The sequence below is a fragment of the Mesocricetus auratus genome, unplaced genomic scaffold (genome assembly GCF_017639785.1).
Source record: "Mesocricetus auratus isolate SY011 unplaced genomic scaffold, BCM_Maur_2.0 Super-Scaffold_100008, whole genome shotgun sequence".
Lineage (NCBI taxonomy): Eukaryota > Metazoa > Chordata > Mammalia > Rodentia > Cricetidae > Mesocricetus > Mesocricetus auratus.
The window spans coordinates 52,855,593-52,871,214 of NW_024429192.1; the positions used below are offsets into that span (position 1 = coordinate 52,855,593).

The 15,622-nt window shown below is 45.8% G+C and overlaps 1 protein-coding gene across 1 annotated transcript in view; it reads left to right on the forward strand.

Moving 5' to 3' along the window:
- Window positions 1-8,610: 8,610 nt before the first annotated feature.
- The window catches only part of Arhgap31 (Rho GTPase activating protein 31), a 110,612-nt gene continuing 103,600 nt past the window's right edge, over window positions 8,611-15,622 (forward strand). Inside the window, 1 exon segment of the mRNA XM_005071488.4 lies at window positions 8,611-9,371. Within this exon segment, the coding sequence (XP_005071545.2) occupies window positions 9,272-9,371 (100 nt within the window). The 5' untranslated portion in view covers window positions 8,611-9,271.

A 15,622-nucleotide genomic window follows, 5' to 3' on the forward strand; every position in this document is an offset into this window, starting at 1 on the left:
AGACAATGGAAATAAAAACGTTGTGATGGTAATCTTACAGATAACTTCTAGGAATTCAGGATAAATTTACAATGTCACCACTTCTAAAGTCTACTGTTACTCATCATCCACGTAAACTGACAGTCTTGATACAGATAAATTGCCTTGGCAAAACCAAGGGAATTGGTCAAGTTAGGCTTGTGGACACTGTTAGGGTTAGCATACCTAGGCTTAACTAATTGTTAGACTAAAGTAAGCGGCAAGACAAAGATAGAACTCTAAGCAGCCTCACTCCTGGCCAGGGTGCATTTCCCCTCTCACTAAGGCATGAGGGGAGGAGCTATAAGGAAGCTTGCTACCTCCCCTGTAGCCTCCTGCCTTCTCCCTACCACCCAGGGTTAGCTGACCCTGTAGGATCTGGTCTGGACTCAAATCTATAACACACTACCCCATCCTATTTAGCTACTCCCTCAGCACAAGTCAGATTTGCCAGCCCCCTTTCCCAAATCATACACTGTCATGAACAAATCCTGGCCTCCTACACCTCTGAGTGTATTTTTAGAAAAGCTACCTTGCTGTCCTAAAAATAGTATCTACAAGACACCCTGACTTTTGTGCGTCCATCATGCCCCTTATCTCACAGTATGCCACTAGGATGAGTATTCCACAAGAGTAAGAATGATGTCTTCCCACCTAACCCTTTGTATCCCCCACATCAATCCCAATGTGAGCTAGACAGAAAGCATTTTGTTATGTTTGTCAGTGTTTCATGGCTGTGACAAAATACCTGAGAACGTCATCTTAAAGCAAGGTTTGCACTCACCTCAATTATAAGGCTTTCTCCATTGATTTTATGCAGAAACATCATGATGGAAGGGTATGGTTAAAGTGAAGCCCAACACTTCCTTGCAACCAAGTTGATGGGGGAAAGAGGTTAAATCCTGGGAATAGGATGACTTTCAAAGTCATGCCTCTATTAATCTTCTTCCAAGTAGGTCTCACCACCCACTCATTTAACAATGAATTCATCAATGAATTAATCTATTGATGAAGTTAGAAACCTCTTGATCCAATCATCACTCAATAGTGTCACCATCTGGGGAGAAATCTTCAACCTGTAAGCCTTTGGGAACATTTTATATATAAACTATAACATATATGGAACGTTTTATATATAAATCATCAGTCTGTAAATGTACAAACAGGCCAGCCTAATCAATGAATAAATGCTGAATGTAAATAGACTTCATAGACTCTCAAAAGTGTTTGGGCCCTAGAATAGAATCACCAAATTTCTCATGGAAGAAAGAGTAGGAGCCTATGGTAACTCAGGGAGTGGGGAGACACTGGAGAGACACTGGGCTCTTAGGGTGGCTCCACAGAGCTTCCCTTTCTCTGGTTCCCAAGCAATAGACTTTGGAGTCCTTCAGAATGTGATAGCTCCCCCTATTGTCATTACCTGGAGTTACTGAAGTCTAAAAATACTAGATGGGAAGGTGGAATGTTATTATCACAAAAATGTTCTATTCTAGTATGTTTCCGTTGTTATTATCTTATTGTTCCTAACATATTACTTGAATTTGAGAATAGGTATACAAGTACAAAAAAATACACTGTGTATAAAGTTTGACACTGTAGTTTTAGGTCTCCACTTCCTATATCCCACCATCCTCTAAACCACAGGGATCTCTCTCTACTTTTACAGCAGTCATCCTGCCGCCCCGCAGATCCTTGCTGCTGTGTGTTTGTATACTGTTGTTTATCTCCCCTCCCAGCTGGAGTTATAGATACTGTCTGGAGATTCCACCAGGAGAGATTCCGAAAATAACTTAGATTGTTTCCAATTTCATCATTAGGTTAACAACATCTGATGCAGGACTGGGGTTAGTTCTCTTCCTTAATTATTAAATTGGTTGGGTTTTCCATAATGAATTGAGTTTAACAAACAAATTTAGTTTAAATATCAAAACTGTATTGTTTCACTATTCCAGATTCTAGAAATCTAAGATTAAGTTGCCTTTTGTGAGAGTAACTGCTGAGCACTGTGAAACGAGTCTGTTTCATACTCTTCCCACGCTTCTGGTGGCCTTCTGGCAATCTTCAATGTTCCTTGCTGTCTTACTCACTGTTTTAGTGAAGAGACACCATGACCAAGGCAATTCTTATGAAAGAAAACATTTAATTGGGGCTTCCTTACAGTTTCAGAAGCTTAGTCCATGACCATCATGGCAGGGAGCATGGCAGCAGACACTGGAGAAGTAGTTGAGAGCTACACCCTGGTGATTCTCAGAAAGAGAAAGAGAGAGAACAACGCTGGGCCTGATGTGGGCTTTTGAGCCTCCAAGTTCACCCCCAGTGGCACTCTTCCTCCAACAAGTCCACACCCCTGATTCTTCTAATTCTTCTCAAATAGTGCCACTCCTTAGTCTCCTAGGTGACTAAGCACTCAAGTACATGAGCCTATGGGGGCCACTCTTAGTCAAACCACCATATTTACCTTGTTGGAGCATTATTCTAATTGCCTTCATCTCTACATAGCATCCTTTTTGTGCCAGGGTCTGTATACAAACTACCCCCTTTTACAAGAATACCCATTGCACTGGATTAGAGACCTACCCTGTTCCAGGTAACTGAGTCTTAACTAATTACATCATGACCATTCTATTCCAAATAAAGTCACATCCTACTTTACTAGGACTTCAGCAGTTTTGGAAGGACAAAATTCAACCTAACACTGGCTGCATTTCCTAAAGCAAAAAGCAGAATATACCCTCTGGTTTGAAGAGGGATCAGAATGTGTGCAATTGGAACTGTTGGGACATCTTATCTCAGAAAGAATTTCAAAATATCCATAGGAAGATCCTAAATTATAGAAGTTCTGCTTAATATGTAAGATTAGAGCCTAAACCTGTGGATCTTTTAAAGTATTAGGTCCAGTGGAATTAGGAAGGACTTCCATGAAATCAAATGAATGCACAATACATGGAGACACAGACATATGAATACAGACATGTGGAAACACACACACATGCATCTTTGAAAAAGATCACAGTACATAACACTGTGCATATTTGACTGGCTTTGTTTGGGATCAGTATGAAGAGTTCAATGCTTGTGTACTAACTGTTGAAAATGCAGAAAACTGTAAAATTATTTTTCAAGTGTGATTTTGGTTAACTTAGGCCACTTCCTTACTACTCCCAAACTCTACAACTTTGTGATGTGATGTGTGTGTGTGTGTGTGTGTGTGTGTGTGTGTGTGTCCAAGAGGTATAAAGATAAACATCAGGAATATAATCAGGACTATATCATCCCAACTGAAAATGTTTTCAGTTGGGGGGGGCATAGTTATTCAGAGAAGGTAATGTGCTTCTGTGATTATTACCTCTTATTTTCATGCTAACTTCTATACGCCGTGTGCCCAAAGTAGGAATGAAAGCAGATCCTGGGATCCATGAGACAGTAGAAGAGAGTGAATCATGGCCAAAGTCACTCCCAAAGTACCTACAAGGCACTGTCCCCTTCATGTTGGGGAACTGCTCCAGGAAGGGACTATTTTCCCCTTTTGAAAATTCCACTAGGTTCTAGCCACTTAAATATAAAGTAAATTATCTGAACTTGTGTTGGAACTGAGGGAGGTATAAATAAATAAATGAAGATTAAATAAGCTTAAGGCTTACACACCGGTTTACATGGGCTAGGAAACCAGAATGCCAAATGGGGGTGGGGAGGCAGACACATCAAAAACACTGGATGAGCTGCAAAAAAGACTGATTCTGTGTAAAGGAAACAAACAAAATACTCGTTAGTGTATGCAGCACCAATGTAGGTACAGATTAATGATCAGGCCTTTCCAATATCTTTTTAAATCATCATAGCAACTCTACAAGGTGTTACCACCACCCTCATTAAGATGAGGGCCCTGAGGTTAGAAAGCTGACCCAACGGAGGTCCTACAGCAAAAACTCAGCAGTGCCTGACCTAGGACCCAGATCCAGCTCTGTCACCCGCCCAGCAGCCTCTACCTGCAGCTGGGAGCAGCAACCTGGGCTGGAGAGCTGCAGCTTCCACATGCCCCCAGTTACACCTGCCTCTCTCAGCAGGCCTGAGGAGGAAAAGCAAGCATGGAAAGGAAGGCTGGAGTGGAAGGGGAGGAGAGTGTGGAGGAAGACTAGGGGGCGTCAAGGCCTAACAACAACTGTGTGTGAGGAAAACAATTTCGTTCAAGAGGCTATTTATAGGGATGTTTTTCCTCAGCAGTCCCTACCCCCTCGCCTTTCTTTTGTGTTAAGAGGCGCCTGGCAGATTGGTAAAGGGTTACAGGCAGTGTACAGGAAGCTGTGGAACACAATGAACGGGGCGGGGACAGATCCCCACCCACCTAAGAAAATTGCTTGCTCCAATGTGGAGGGACCCTGGAGGGAGACAGATGGGGCTCAGAGCCCAGCTCTGATCCTTCTATAGTTTTCTTTTTCCAAGTCAGGAAGAAAAAATAAAGGCATCGTGCCCAAAGGGTGCAGAATCCAGTGAGAAAGGAAAGAGAGGTTGAAGAAGGCAATAGAACCAAACCAGGATTACAGAAATGAAGTCAAAGAGGCAAGACAGTGTTCATCCTGAGAACTCCCCTCGCCAATGAAGAGTGCTTTTCCTGCCCAAGGTTCAGTTTGAGAAGTGGAAGACATAGCAAAAGAAAAGATCTCAAGCTGTAGCTACTGGGAGGGATCAGGAAACACCTCCAGAGGCTCAGGACAGACCTGGCAAGCTTCTGGGGCCACTCTTAAAGAACAGTCCAGTCATTTTTCTCTCTGGGCTGCTGATCAAAGGCCTCAAGACAAATGGATCCAAACTCAGACTCGCAGCCTAAGGCTAGGCCCTGTGCAAGTTCAGATGTGGGCTATGTAGGTTCAGATGTGGGCATAACAGCAATTCAGCAGGGACTTTTGGCTCTCTTTGTGGCCTTGAAGTCTCTCTTCAGTACTGGATTAGGAAGGAAGTGTCCCACTGCTCTTTGGCAGCCTCCGGGCCCATTTTGAGAGAGTGGGACAAGTGAGTTTTGTGCTCACTCATGGCTTCTGAAATACTAAAGGCTCGTTTAATGACAAGCTGTGCATATGGGTCAAATGTCACAATGGTTTTCTATTTTTTAACTTTCAGGAAAACACAGAAAATCTCCAGACCTCTTAGATTAAAAAAAAAAGTGACAGTATTCAATGTAAAGATATTAGAAGAGTGACTAAAATACTGGTGAAGAAATTTTAATTTATGTCTTACTTTAAATATTATATGTAGATAACTCATCCTCCATTCTGTGAGTTTCTACTCTGTTACCTTTTATACTGTCAAAGAATATTTCGTGCAAGAAGTAGGTTGAGTTACCATTACCAGTGCCCAGCTATTAGGAACTTGGTTTGGCCTTTGACTCTACCTTCTTACAGCTAGACATTCTTATGGCTGGTGGGGTGGGGCATTTGTAACCTAATCGTTTTCTAACATCTCTTCCCTTCCACACTTCCTCACCTCAAATTCCTAGTTACTTACTTTTTCAGGTGGGAGAGCAAAGTGATGTGTGTAGCTCTCACTCTGAGTGATGTAGTTTTCCAAAAGAAGCAGGCAGGCAGGCATACAGGCAGACAAATATTTCATGTCAGTATTTGAAATGGGGAGACCCTCTGAAATCCCTTCACGCTCATTCTTTTTTTTTTTTTTTTCTTTTTTGGCTTTTTGAGACAGGGTATTTCTCTGTGTAGCTTTGGAGGCTGTCCTGGAACCTGCTCTGTAGACCAGGCTGGCCTCAAGTTCACAGAGATCCGCCTGCCTCAGCCTCCCAAGTGCTGGGATTAAAGGCGTGTGCCACCACCTCCCGGCCTTCTTCCTCATTCTTAACACTGCTTAAGCTCACTCCTGGCCTAGAAGTCCTGTTAGAAGCAACACTTGCTTTCATAGATGTGGAGATGGCAGAGCACTGGGGGACAACGGATTGGTCAGGATGGGGAATTCATTCCGGTTTCCTGTTCCTTTTCTCTCCAGAAGCGGAAGTCTTCACTTGTGTTTTGTTAGTGGCAGCAGTGTGGCTCCGTCAGTTTGCATGCCCTCTAACAAAGCTTGGCCCACCTCATCTGGACCTTCAGAGGCAGCCATTTGCAATGTAACGTCACCTTAGGTCCCATGCACAAGAAGTGCAGTAGTGGAGCCTGGGATGCTAGCTTGCTGAAGCCCGTTTTCCTTGGTCATCCTCATCCTTTGCTGGCCTCCAAGCCCTGGAGTACAGAGGGCTAGGTAAGACACAAGCTGTTGTCGCAAAGAGCTTCCCTAGCAGCTGATCTCACCCCCAGATACCATCCAGCACCTTCAAAACAGGGACTGCTGGAGGCAGGAAGAGGAGGAAGTAGGGAAGAAATGCACCTGGCTAGGGAACAGGCTAACACGCCAGCATGGGAGAACAGGAAATTCAGATCATGGACGAGGAGTCTCATGAGAGCATTTAGTTGGCTCCCTGGAGAGGGATATGAACGCTGAAGTTGCTGATACTAAATCTAGTGTTATGGGCAAACCGGGTAAAGGAAAAGTTGTAACCACAGGTGATACTAAAACCTATTGATACTGGTTGTTCAGCCTCTATTTATTAATGATGGGGAAGATTTGAGTAGCCACTGGTCTTTAGTAGGTACAGGTAAGGGAGTGGTAAGCAACCACAGGACTTTTCATTGCTGGGTCTCAGTAAGCAAAAATGCTTTTCCAGTAAATTCATAACTTATCACCAGATAGTTTACTTATTTCTTCAGTGAACATTCCTACTCTATCACTGTATAGCCTCGCATTCTAGGAAATCCAAAGTACAACGGAAGAAATCTTTGGGATCCAAATACACACACACACACACCATGGTCCTATAAAAGAATCTGCTTAAAGTAAGGAAGAAGAGAGGGGAAAAATAAGACTCTGAAAGTCCTTGCTGAGGCACTAAGCAAAGGTTAACAGTTCCACAAAGAGATGCTTCTCTGGAAATAAAAGGAGAAGCAAGCCATTATAGTAAACAATCCAAACAGCTTACAGGATGCTTGGGAATTGCTGCTCTGGCTTTTTGAAACAAAGTCGGAGATAGATTTTGAGCAAGCAAGCACATGAATGACAGCAGTGGTTAGGAGAACCCATCAGGCTTCTACTACCTAGGATGGGGGAGGTGGGAGGAGCTTGGACTCAGCAAATGGTGGAGTGGGTATTCTAACCACTAAGGAGTATGTGATTGCTACCAAGGAGTCCTGGCCGTGAAGAACCCCAACTGGGCGGCATTGTAAAGGACTCATGCTTTGGGGGCTGGACTAACTTGGAAGGAGGAGAGAGAGAGAGCAATGAGTCAGTGGTTACTTGAAGATGTCTCATCAGGACTTAGCCAGTGCTGATGTCACTGAGAGACATGGGAATATGGAAGTAAGGAGAGCTTGGGGACCAGGCACCAACTCAAGTGGCTCCAGAGGCCACCAGGTGTAAAAGCTGGAAGACAGGCAGAGGGACTACAAACTAGAAGGTCCATCTCTAGTGAGGGCTGTTGTACCTTAGCATCCACAGTCCTTGCTATGTGAGAACACGCTTGTGGTATAACCAGAGCTTCCATTTCATAGGAGACGACAGAAATCCACATTTCTTATAAAGAAATGCCTTGATTCTTTAATATTGGCTACTTATATTTTAAAAACATGACAAGTTCCCAACACACACACACACACACACACACACACACACACACACACATCTGTAGGCCAGATTTGGTAGACTGGCTATCCGGCTATGTGCCAACATAGAAAAAGGTCAGAGTTCAAAGTTCATAAACTGTCATGATGACTTGTAAGTGACTTTAAAGGGAATTCGTAACTAAATACTACATACAATGCTTTTGCCAGCTTTATGAATATCCCTACCCTTCAAGCCTATATATGAATTTGAATGTATACAGGAAGTTTAATCTAATCTTCAAATTGTTAAGACACAAGACTTTGAGTGTTCAGTATGTGCTGAGTACACAGAAGTCAAGGAATTCCAACTAAGGGAAGGAAAAACATACCCTCCTGAAAGCACACCTCTCAAGTTTTAAAACAACCCGGAAGACTGTTCTCTGCGTGATGGCAAAATGACAGAGCCCCCTTAAATCCTGGGGTTTCTGCTCAAATCTCTTGCATTTAGCAAGGATGGTGTGAGTGTGTGTGCGCGCGCGCGTGTGTGAATTAGAATGTGTAACTAGAAATAAGATGTGTGTCTGTGTGCACACGTGTGTGTCTGGACTTGAATTTGTAACTAGAAATATAGCTTCCTGGGCAGTGGTTACAAAGCTGCACCTCTCAAGCCCGAGGGTATCCTAACTTCAGCGTGGGAGAGGACACTTCTGGGCTTCAGGGACCTCAGACCCAGGCTCCAAGAGATGGGAGTGGCCAACGGAAAGCCTTCATCGGTCAGGTTTCTGGAATCCCAAGTCTTTGTTAATGTCACTATACTTGTGTTTGCGGAGGAGAAGGGCAGGCACTGAAATAGAAAGTCTCAGGACTGGGATGACAAGGAGGACAACTTCGTGAGCACCCATCCGGCGCCCTCCCTGCAGAGCCGGGCACCGCCTCCTGTGCTGTGCAGAGCCCGGCTGGCGGCAGGAAGCGGGAGGGTGGCCGCAGGTCCTCGCGAGGCCGATTTCCTCCCGGGCGGCCCTGGGCGATCCCTGGACTCGCAGACCCGCCTCGGTCGAGCACGATCTCTCCCCCCAGCCCGCGTGGCTAAACCCACCCACTTACTTCCTTCGACTGCGTGCACACACACACACACACACACACACACTCACACACACACACACACAGAGTTGCCAAAAATTTCCAACCTCCGCCCCCCTCCCGAGCTGACTTCCTTCCAGCGCTTCCTGAGCTGGACGATTCTGGGATTTGTAAGACAGGAAAAAAAAGGGACGGCGCGAGGGCGAGCGAGGGGGACGGGATGCTCGCTGGTCGCGGTCCCCCAGCGGTCTGAAGGCAGAGCGCGGGCCTAGGGCGGAGCAGGAGCACACTCACAGCCCCGGGGCGGTCCCCTCGCCGCCGCGCCCCGGCCCCTGCTCCTCGCAAGGCTCAGAGAAGAGCGGGGAGACACCCCGGGAGTCCGAGTAGGGAGGTGACACCCGCTCGGGGCGGTGCACGGCCCGATCTGCGCGCCCATGCCGACCCGCGGCGCCGCTCTGCCCCGGTGACCCGACCCCGAAACCCTCGTCAGCGGTGTGGAGCAGAGAGTGGAGACGGAGGGGCAGCCTCTGTGGGACTAACTCATGAAGAACAAGGGTGCCAAGCAGAAGCTGAAACGAAAGGGAGCCGCCAGTGCGTTTGGATGTGACCTGACAGAGTATCTGGAAAGCTCGGGACAGGATGGTAAAGTACCCTTCCTCCTTTTCGTTTAAGAGCTATGGATTCTCTTGGGGTGTGTTGGACGCAGTTCACAAGTTAATGTCTTCCAGGCTCGTACTCTCACTGTACTTAAAAAAAAAAAAAAGTACACGATTCTTAAGCACAACCCCGCCACCCGAGCGTTCAGGAGCTGTGTCTGTCCTTCCGACGTGTCATAGGAGTGGTTGATGAGTGGTGGTGTAGCTGTGGCGGTAACCGGCCATTCCTGAGATTGACCCCAGGAGACTCAGATTTTAAACTTCGGGTGTTGGAACGGAAAGATTGGGGGCGGGGGCCGGGATTGACTGACTTGTGGAGCCGTCATCAGTGCCATTGTGACCATCTTAAATATCCCTCCTGTACTGTCGGGATTCACTAGCTCACATTCTTTTTTTATTAATGTGGTAGGAGGCAGTGTGGCGGGGGGGGATCCTGGTTGGGGGAGTGGATGCACAAACCTTTTCTGTATTTCTGAGTTGATGCCAAATATATAGTACCTCTCCCAACTCTTCCACCCCCAGACCCTTTACCTCCTCTTGGCTTTCAGATTAGCATTTGGTGTGTCACACGCAAGAAGTTTGTTGTAGAAAGGTCAGAGGGCCTCGGTTTTAAAACAGTTTAGGCTGTAAAGAAAAGTCAGCTTGGAAAAAGAAAAAGAGGAGCCAGCAGAGACGACTTAAGCATTCGTTGGGTGAGGAAGAATGAAAACAACCTATGCTACAATAATGTTGTCAGAGGTAAAAGTTTTTAACATAGGAAAGCTGGGAAAATTGAGCATTAAATGACTCTTTTTGTAAAGTTGACTGGTTCTGCACTTAGCCATGACATAAAAAAAGCAAAAAACAAACAAACAAAAAGACCTTCTTTGGAAGCTTCAGGGGAAGAGAAAAGGGCACACTACATGCGCCATGTGTTTATTCCGAGACAGGTACAACAAAAGAAAACTTGGGACCATGTAACTGGGCAGAATCATTCTGCCTCCAGAAAAACTCATCCCCTGAACAATGTGGCTTGTCCACATCAAGCCTGCATCCCAGAAACAGTGCAGTGCTTTTGTTTCACTTCCTCTTTTTGAAGACTCAGCACCCCTAGTAATTTGCAGTGGTGTGATATTCCTGTGGTACTCGGGAGTCCAGAGTCTGCTGTGTCATTAGGACAAATGGCTTAGTATTTTAGAGCTGGGAGGAACCACTGGTTTCAAAACCGCCTCTGAAGTCGAGGCAAACTGAAGTCAATTCATTGAATTCTCAACAACACTCCAGAGAGGTCATTTTGAAATAAAATCACTTAGGCTGAGCCTTTTTGAACTTGACAGAAGCCCAAGTACACAACTTAACCACTGTGGCCTGAAATGAAGAATGAAATATTTGTCTCCGCTTGTTTTTGCTGGAGTCCTAGTGTTAACCTGTAGGTAGGTATACTGGGCATGCTCCTGGGATGTCACCTCCTGTCATAAGGGTGTTGTTCTACACACACACACACACACACACACACACACACACACACACACACACACAGAGTGAGAATTGTATAAGGGGCCTGCTAGCCACGCCCCATTCTTATAAAGTCATGGGTTAAGGAAGAGCCTGAAAACCCTGGGGCTCTGGGAGAGAACTTCAGAGTCACCCTTAGGCAACTCCTCTTTCAAACCTGTTTTGGTATTTTGGACTTCTGTGTGCTTCATATAGGAAAGGAGGAAGGAAACTGATGTTTAGTAGAAAAAAAAATAATAGAGTGCTGGTAGTCCGTGCTTTCCATGCTGCGAAGGAGAGAGGAAGCTGGTCCAAGAGGAGTAGAGACACAAGGCTCATCTATCACAAAGGATGGAGAAGATCCAGACCTCTTTCTGGCTCCTATGTGTAAATCAACATTCTCTTTTAATGATCCCCACCTCCGGATTGAAAGCAAACAGCCTTGCCACAGATGAGCAACCTTTTAAGACTTGACATACCTGAATAGAGTTTGGTTTTGAAATGAAAGGAGCTGGCACTCTTGATCCCTACACTGTCATTGTATGATGTGGACAGCAGTCATGAATAATAGGCAGTTTATATAAATGATACTAAATAGAATTCTGCCCCAACACAATAGAGATATGTGTTAGCTAACAGATAAGGACAGGATTCTGACTCAAGTGAGAAAAGGCTGAGCAGGGCACTACCCTTTTGCCCATGACCTTGGACATCTAAGAATGTTGGAGGTGATAAATCAGAGTGGTAACCAGGAACCAGGAACTGGGAAGGACCTTTCAAGAACCATGTCATGGTCATTGAACTTTGGGGATAAAGGTCAGGACACTGGACCTAGGTAGAAATGGAAGGGAAATGGGCTTCAGTTTGGGAGCAAAACAATATAGAGGAAGAACGGAGACATAGAAAACCAAGATCCTGGGTTGCTGCAGGGAGCAAAGCCACAGGCTGGAGTGGAGGATGAAACTGGTGACACTAACTGAGCTTGGGCCCTCCGGATATGGGGAGGCTACAGCTGTGAAGAGAGCTCTAGGGGAAAAGAGAGAGGCTGAGCACAAGCTGTTAGCTACTTCTCTAATTCACCAAGCCTAGCCTTGCTACCTCCGATTGGACAAATCAGACAGGGCAGGGTGAAAAGATGACAATTTTTTATTAAACCTGAAGTGAATATTACTCATGGCCAGATATCGTGCTTAAACTTTGGGAAGCTGAGCTACCTTTTCTTAGAAACACACACATACACATTGAATATATGACAGGTTCACACCCTACTGTGACCATCCCCAGCAGCAAAGAACCTGGTGTGACAACTTCCAACCTCTCCTTTCAGTCTCTAGTGTTGTAGATCAAATGGGGATTCCCCAAAGATAGCCAAGAGTTCTAACCCTGAGCTACACCCCCAGCCTTTGGCTATTTTTCTGTCACCTGATAAGAGCACCACCTAGGCCATAAGGTGGCTGTTAGGAACTTTTTCACTTACCCAGCAGCAGAAATGACTCTGTCCCAATCTGAAGTTCTTCCCCTGGGAACCAACTAATTCTCTCTTCCTATCTGGGATTGCTTCCCTGCTTCCTACTACCGATATAAGGAGACTACTTTTCTCTTTCTTCTTTTTGATCGCTAAATGTAGAGATCTTTTCTTGTACCTATATGATTAAAAACTACATCAGGTTATAGTTACCTACGGCACTAGGTATGGCACTGGTGCGAGTGAAGCCCAGAGACCTGGAATTCGTTCATGGTCATTTCCTGTCTCTCCCTTATGAGCCAAGTACTCTGGGTCTTCTTGCAGAGCTTAGAGATGATGGGACCAGGAGCCAGGGGACAAGTAAGAGGTACTAGGAGGGCAAATGTTTTGTCCTTTGGGCTGGCCACACTTTAAGAGCTAAGGCTTGTTTGCCTTTCTGATCCATCATTGCTCATTTTACCTACTCCTTGGTGAAAAGTGAGATGGTCTCACCTAGTACCTTAATGATGGTGACAGATTTTAAGCACCTGGAAAGCTTCTTAAACTATTGATGCTGCTATACATGGTAGCACACACCTGTAGTCCCAGCACTTGGGAGGTTGAGACAGGTGGATCAAGAGTTTGAAGCTAGCCTGGTCTACGTGGCCAGATCCTCTCTTCATTTCTCAAAGGAGAAAAAGGGAATGCAAGGACCCATCTCAGACCAACTAAATCAAAATCTCTCCTAGATGGTTTCAGAACATGGATAGGGTGAAGAGCCTGTGTGTAGTGCATGGTTTGTAGGTCATGTTCCCTGCATAACTAGAGTCCCCTCTGAATGTTCCATAAAAAGTGTTAACCTTTTAGTTGCTGAAGGTATTTTTTCTCATCCTCATCGGACTGAAAACGTGTATGTTAATATAAAACAAAGATTTATAGGTGTAACATAGATTTGATTTGAGTGGTGACAGAGGGTTCCTAACAAATCACTAGCCAATGCAAATACAATACTGAGCTTGCTAGGAGCTTACTAGTGTTTTGAAGGATGAGGGTGAGCAGTGGGAACATCAGTTGTTGCTTCTTTTCATTTCATTTCTGAAACTAAATAGTTCCCTCACTTTGTTTATTCATTTCCTTTATTTATTAATCCAATAAACATGACTCTATTCCAGCCATGTTTTAGATGCAGTGGGAAAGAAAGATGGGCGTAGTCTCAGGGATGTGAACCAACCAACCTTCAGACACCAGTTGACTTTGAGGAGAAAATTCGAAAACTTTGGTATCCCGTTAAATAGACAAGATACTGGACAGACATAAACAGAGCAAGGCCATAGCAAAGAAGGCAAATACTTTCCTGTTTAAGGTTTAGTGATGAATAGGGAACAGGGAAAGTACTCTCTGCAGCTTAATTGTTGTCTGGCAAATCATTTGCATGCCTTTCCCAGCTAATACCTCACCAAGTGGGTCACAGCTACGGAAAGTTCTAGAAGCCTTCCCTAATCCAAGTCAGGGAACTTAGCTGGGGGCTTCCACTAAGGCTGCTGGAACACTCCTGCCTAGAATCTCAGCTTTGCTTATTCCCAGATGACTGGCCCTGAAGAGACTTGCTTCCTGCCTCTGGGCCCCAGTTTCCCATCTTGTGAAACAGAGGTAATACAACAGATGTGAAAACAATGGGTTAATGTGGGTAATAGGTAAATCACCTATCTGAGGACACTCACGTGGCAACCCGTTACTCTCAAAACAGCCTGGCTTTACCCCACCACAGCCACCAAGACTGAATGATGCTTTCACGAAGTGAAGACACTCATCAGTCGCTTGGAGGAAATGAAAGCAGGGCTGCTTGACACACTGGCGGAGAGTCCCGTTGATGCAGGACCTTCCCCGGGCTGCTGAGAAGACTGTGCACAGGCATTGAAAAGACAAGTGTGCTTCAGCAGATCTGAAAGCCGGGTTAGGCACAAGGATCTCACACTCGAGGCCAGCTTGTTTTTTAAAGACCGGAGAGCCAATTACTTCTAGGCCTCTGAAAACTCAAAGAGAAGCCGGGTCCTAGTTGGGGAAATTGTGAAGACAGAACAGGGACCTGAGGGGCTTGAGTAGAGAGAGACAACCCTACCTGGGACCACCAAGAGTGAAACTGGAAGAGGCAAGAGAAGGGGATAAAGGCGTTAAGTTCAGAGCAAACTGCCTGGCCAACCCTCAGGCCAGCTGGGACTACTTTGTTTCTGAGTATAACAAACAACCCACACAGAGAATGGAAACGGCTACTTCTACCTACCACATGGCTCCCTTCTGCAGGCTCTTCAGATCTCTGCCAAGAGCTCCTTGGCCACAGGAGCGCCTTACCCTCACTTCTCCCATGTCAACCCCTCTGGCAGCCTCCCAGATGCTATTACCTCTAAGGAAGACCACTCCTTCCCCCTCACTCCCCCGCACCTCCCCCCCGCCGCCTCTGCCTATTCCCTACCTGGAGCCAAAGACCCATCTGCTAGACAGGGGAGAATTGTGTATCACCCCTAGAACTGGAGCAGAAGGAGACAGAGAAAGAGCACGTCATACCCAAATAGAAACGAGCTCCCCGACACCATCCAGACTGTAGTGTTGGATGCAATTGTCTATCCCTTTGATTGTGGGTTTGAGGTTAGTCAGTGCTCTATACCATTTGTGGGCTGGCCTGAAAGCTTTCTTGTTAGGGAGGGAAACAGTGAGAATTCTAGAGTTTGGTTGACCGGGACAATTCTCAAGCCCTTGCTGGAACAATTTGTTCCCAGGGATCGCCTCTCTACAAAAAAGCCTTCCTGGGATTCGATGCTGTGTGTGGCTCTGAGCAGTGGGTGGATGGAGTGGGTGGGGCTGAACGTTCCAAGACTCAGGCCGGGCATGGGAACCTTTAACCGCCACCCACTCTGCCACTTGATATTGTAGCTAATGTTTCTGGAAGAAAGTAGTGATAAAACAGCCTAGTCAGGGCTTCCTATTGCTCATTCCCTCCAGAGTAGACTGCCCACGCTGAGCTATCCAACTCTGGCCCAAGGGTCTCAGGGCCCCACTTCCTTCTTGTGGTTCCTACAGGCCAGTCTTGAAGCCAGGAACATGGAATGAGTTCTTTTCCCATATACTGTGCGCCACACATTTAAATCAAAAGCAGCATCCCCCCACTTCTCCCACTCTTCAAATTAATATTAGGAGTGCGTGTGCCAACCAGTCCTCCTAAGTATTTCTCTCAAGGCTCCAACACAAAGGCCATGCTTGAGTTGAACTGATCTTGGGCGCCTCTCTCTCAAAAGGCTGGCTCAAGTACTGTGTACGGCGGGGCC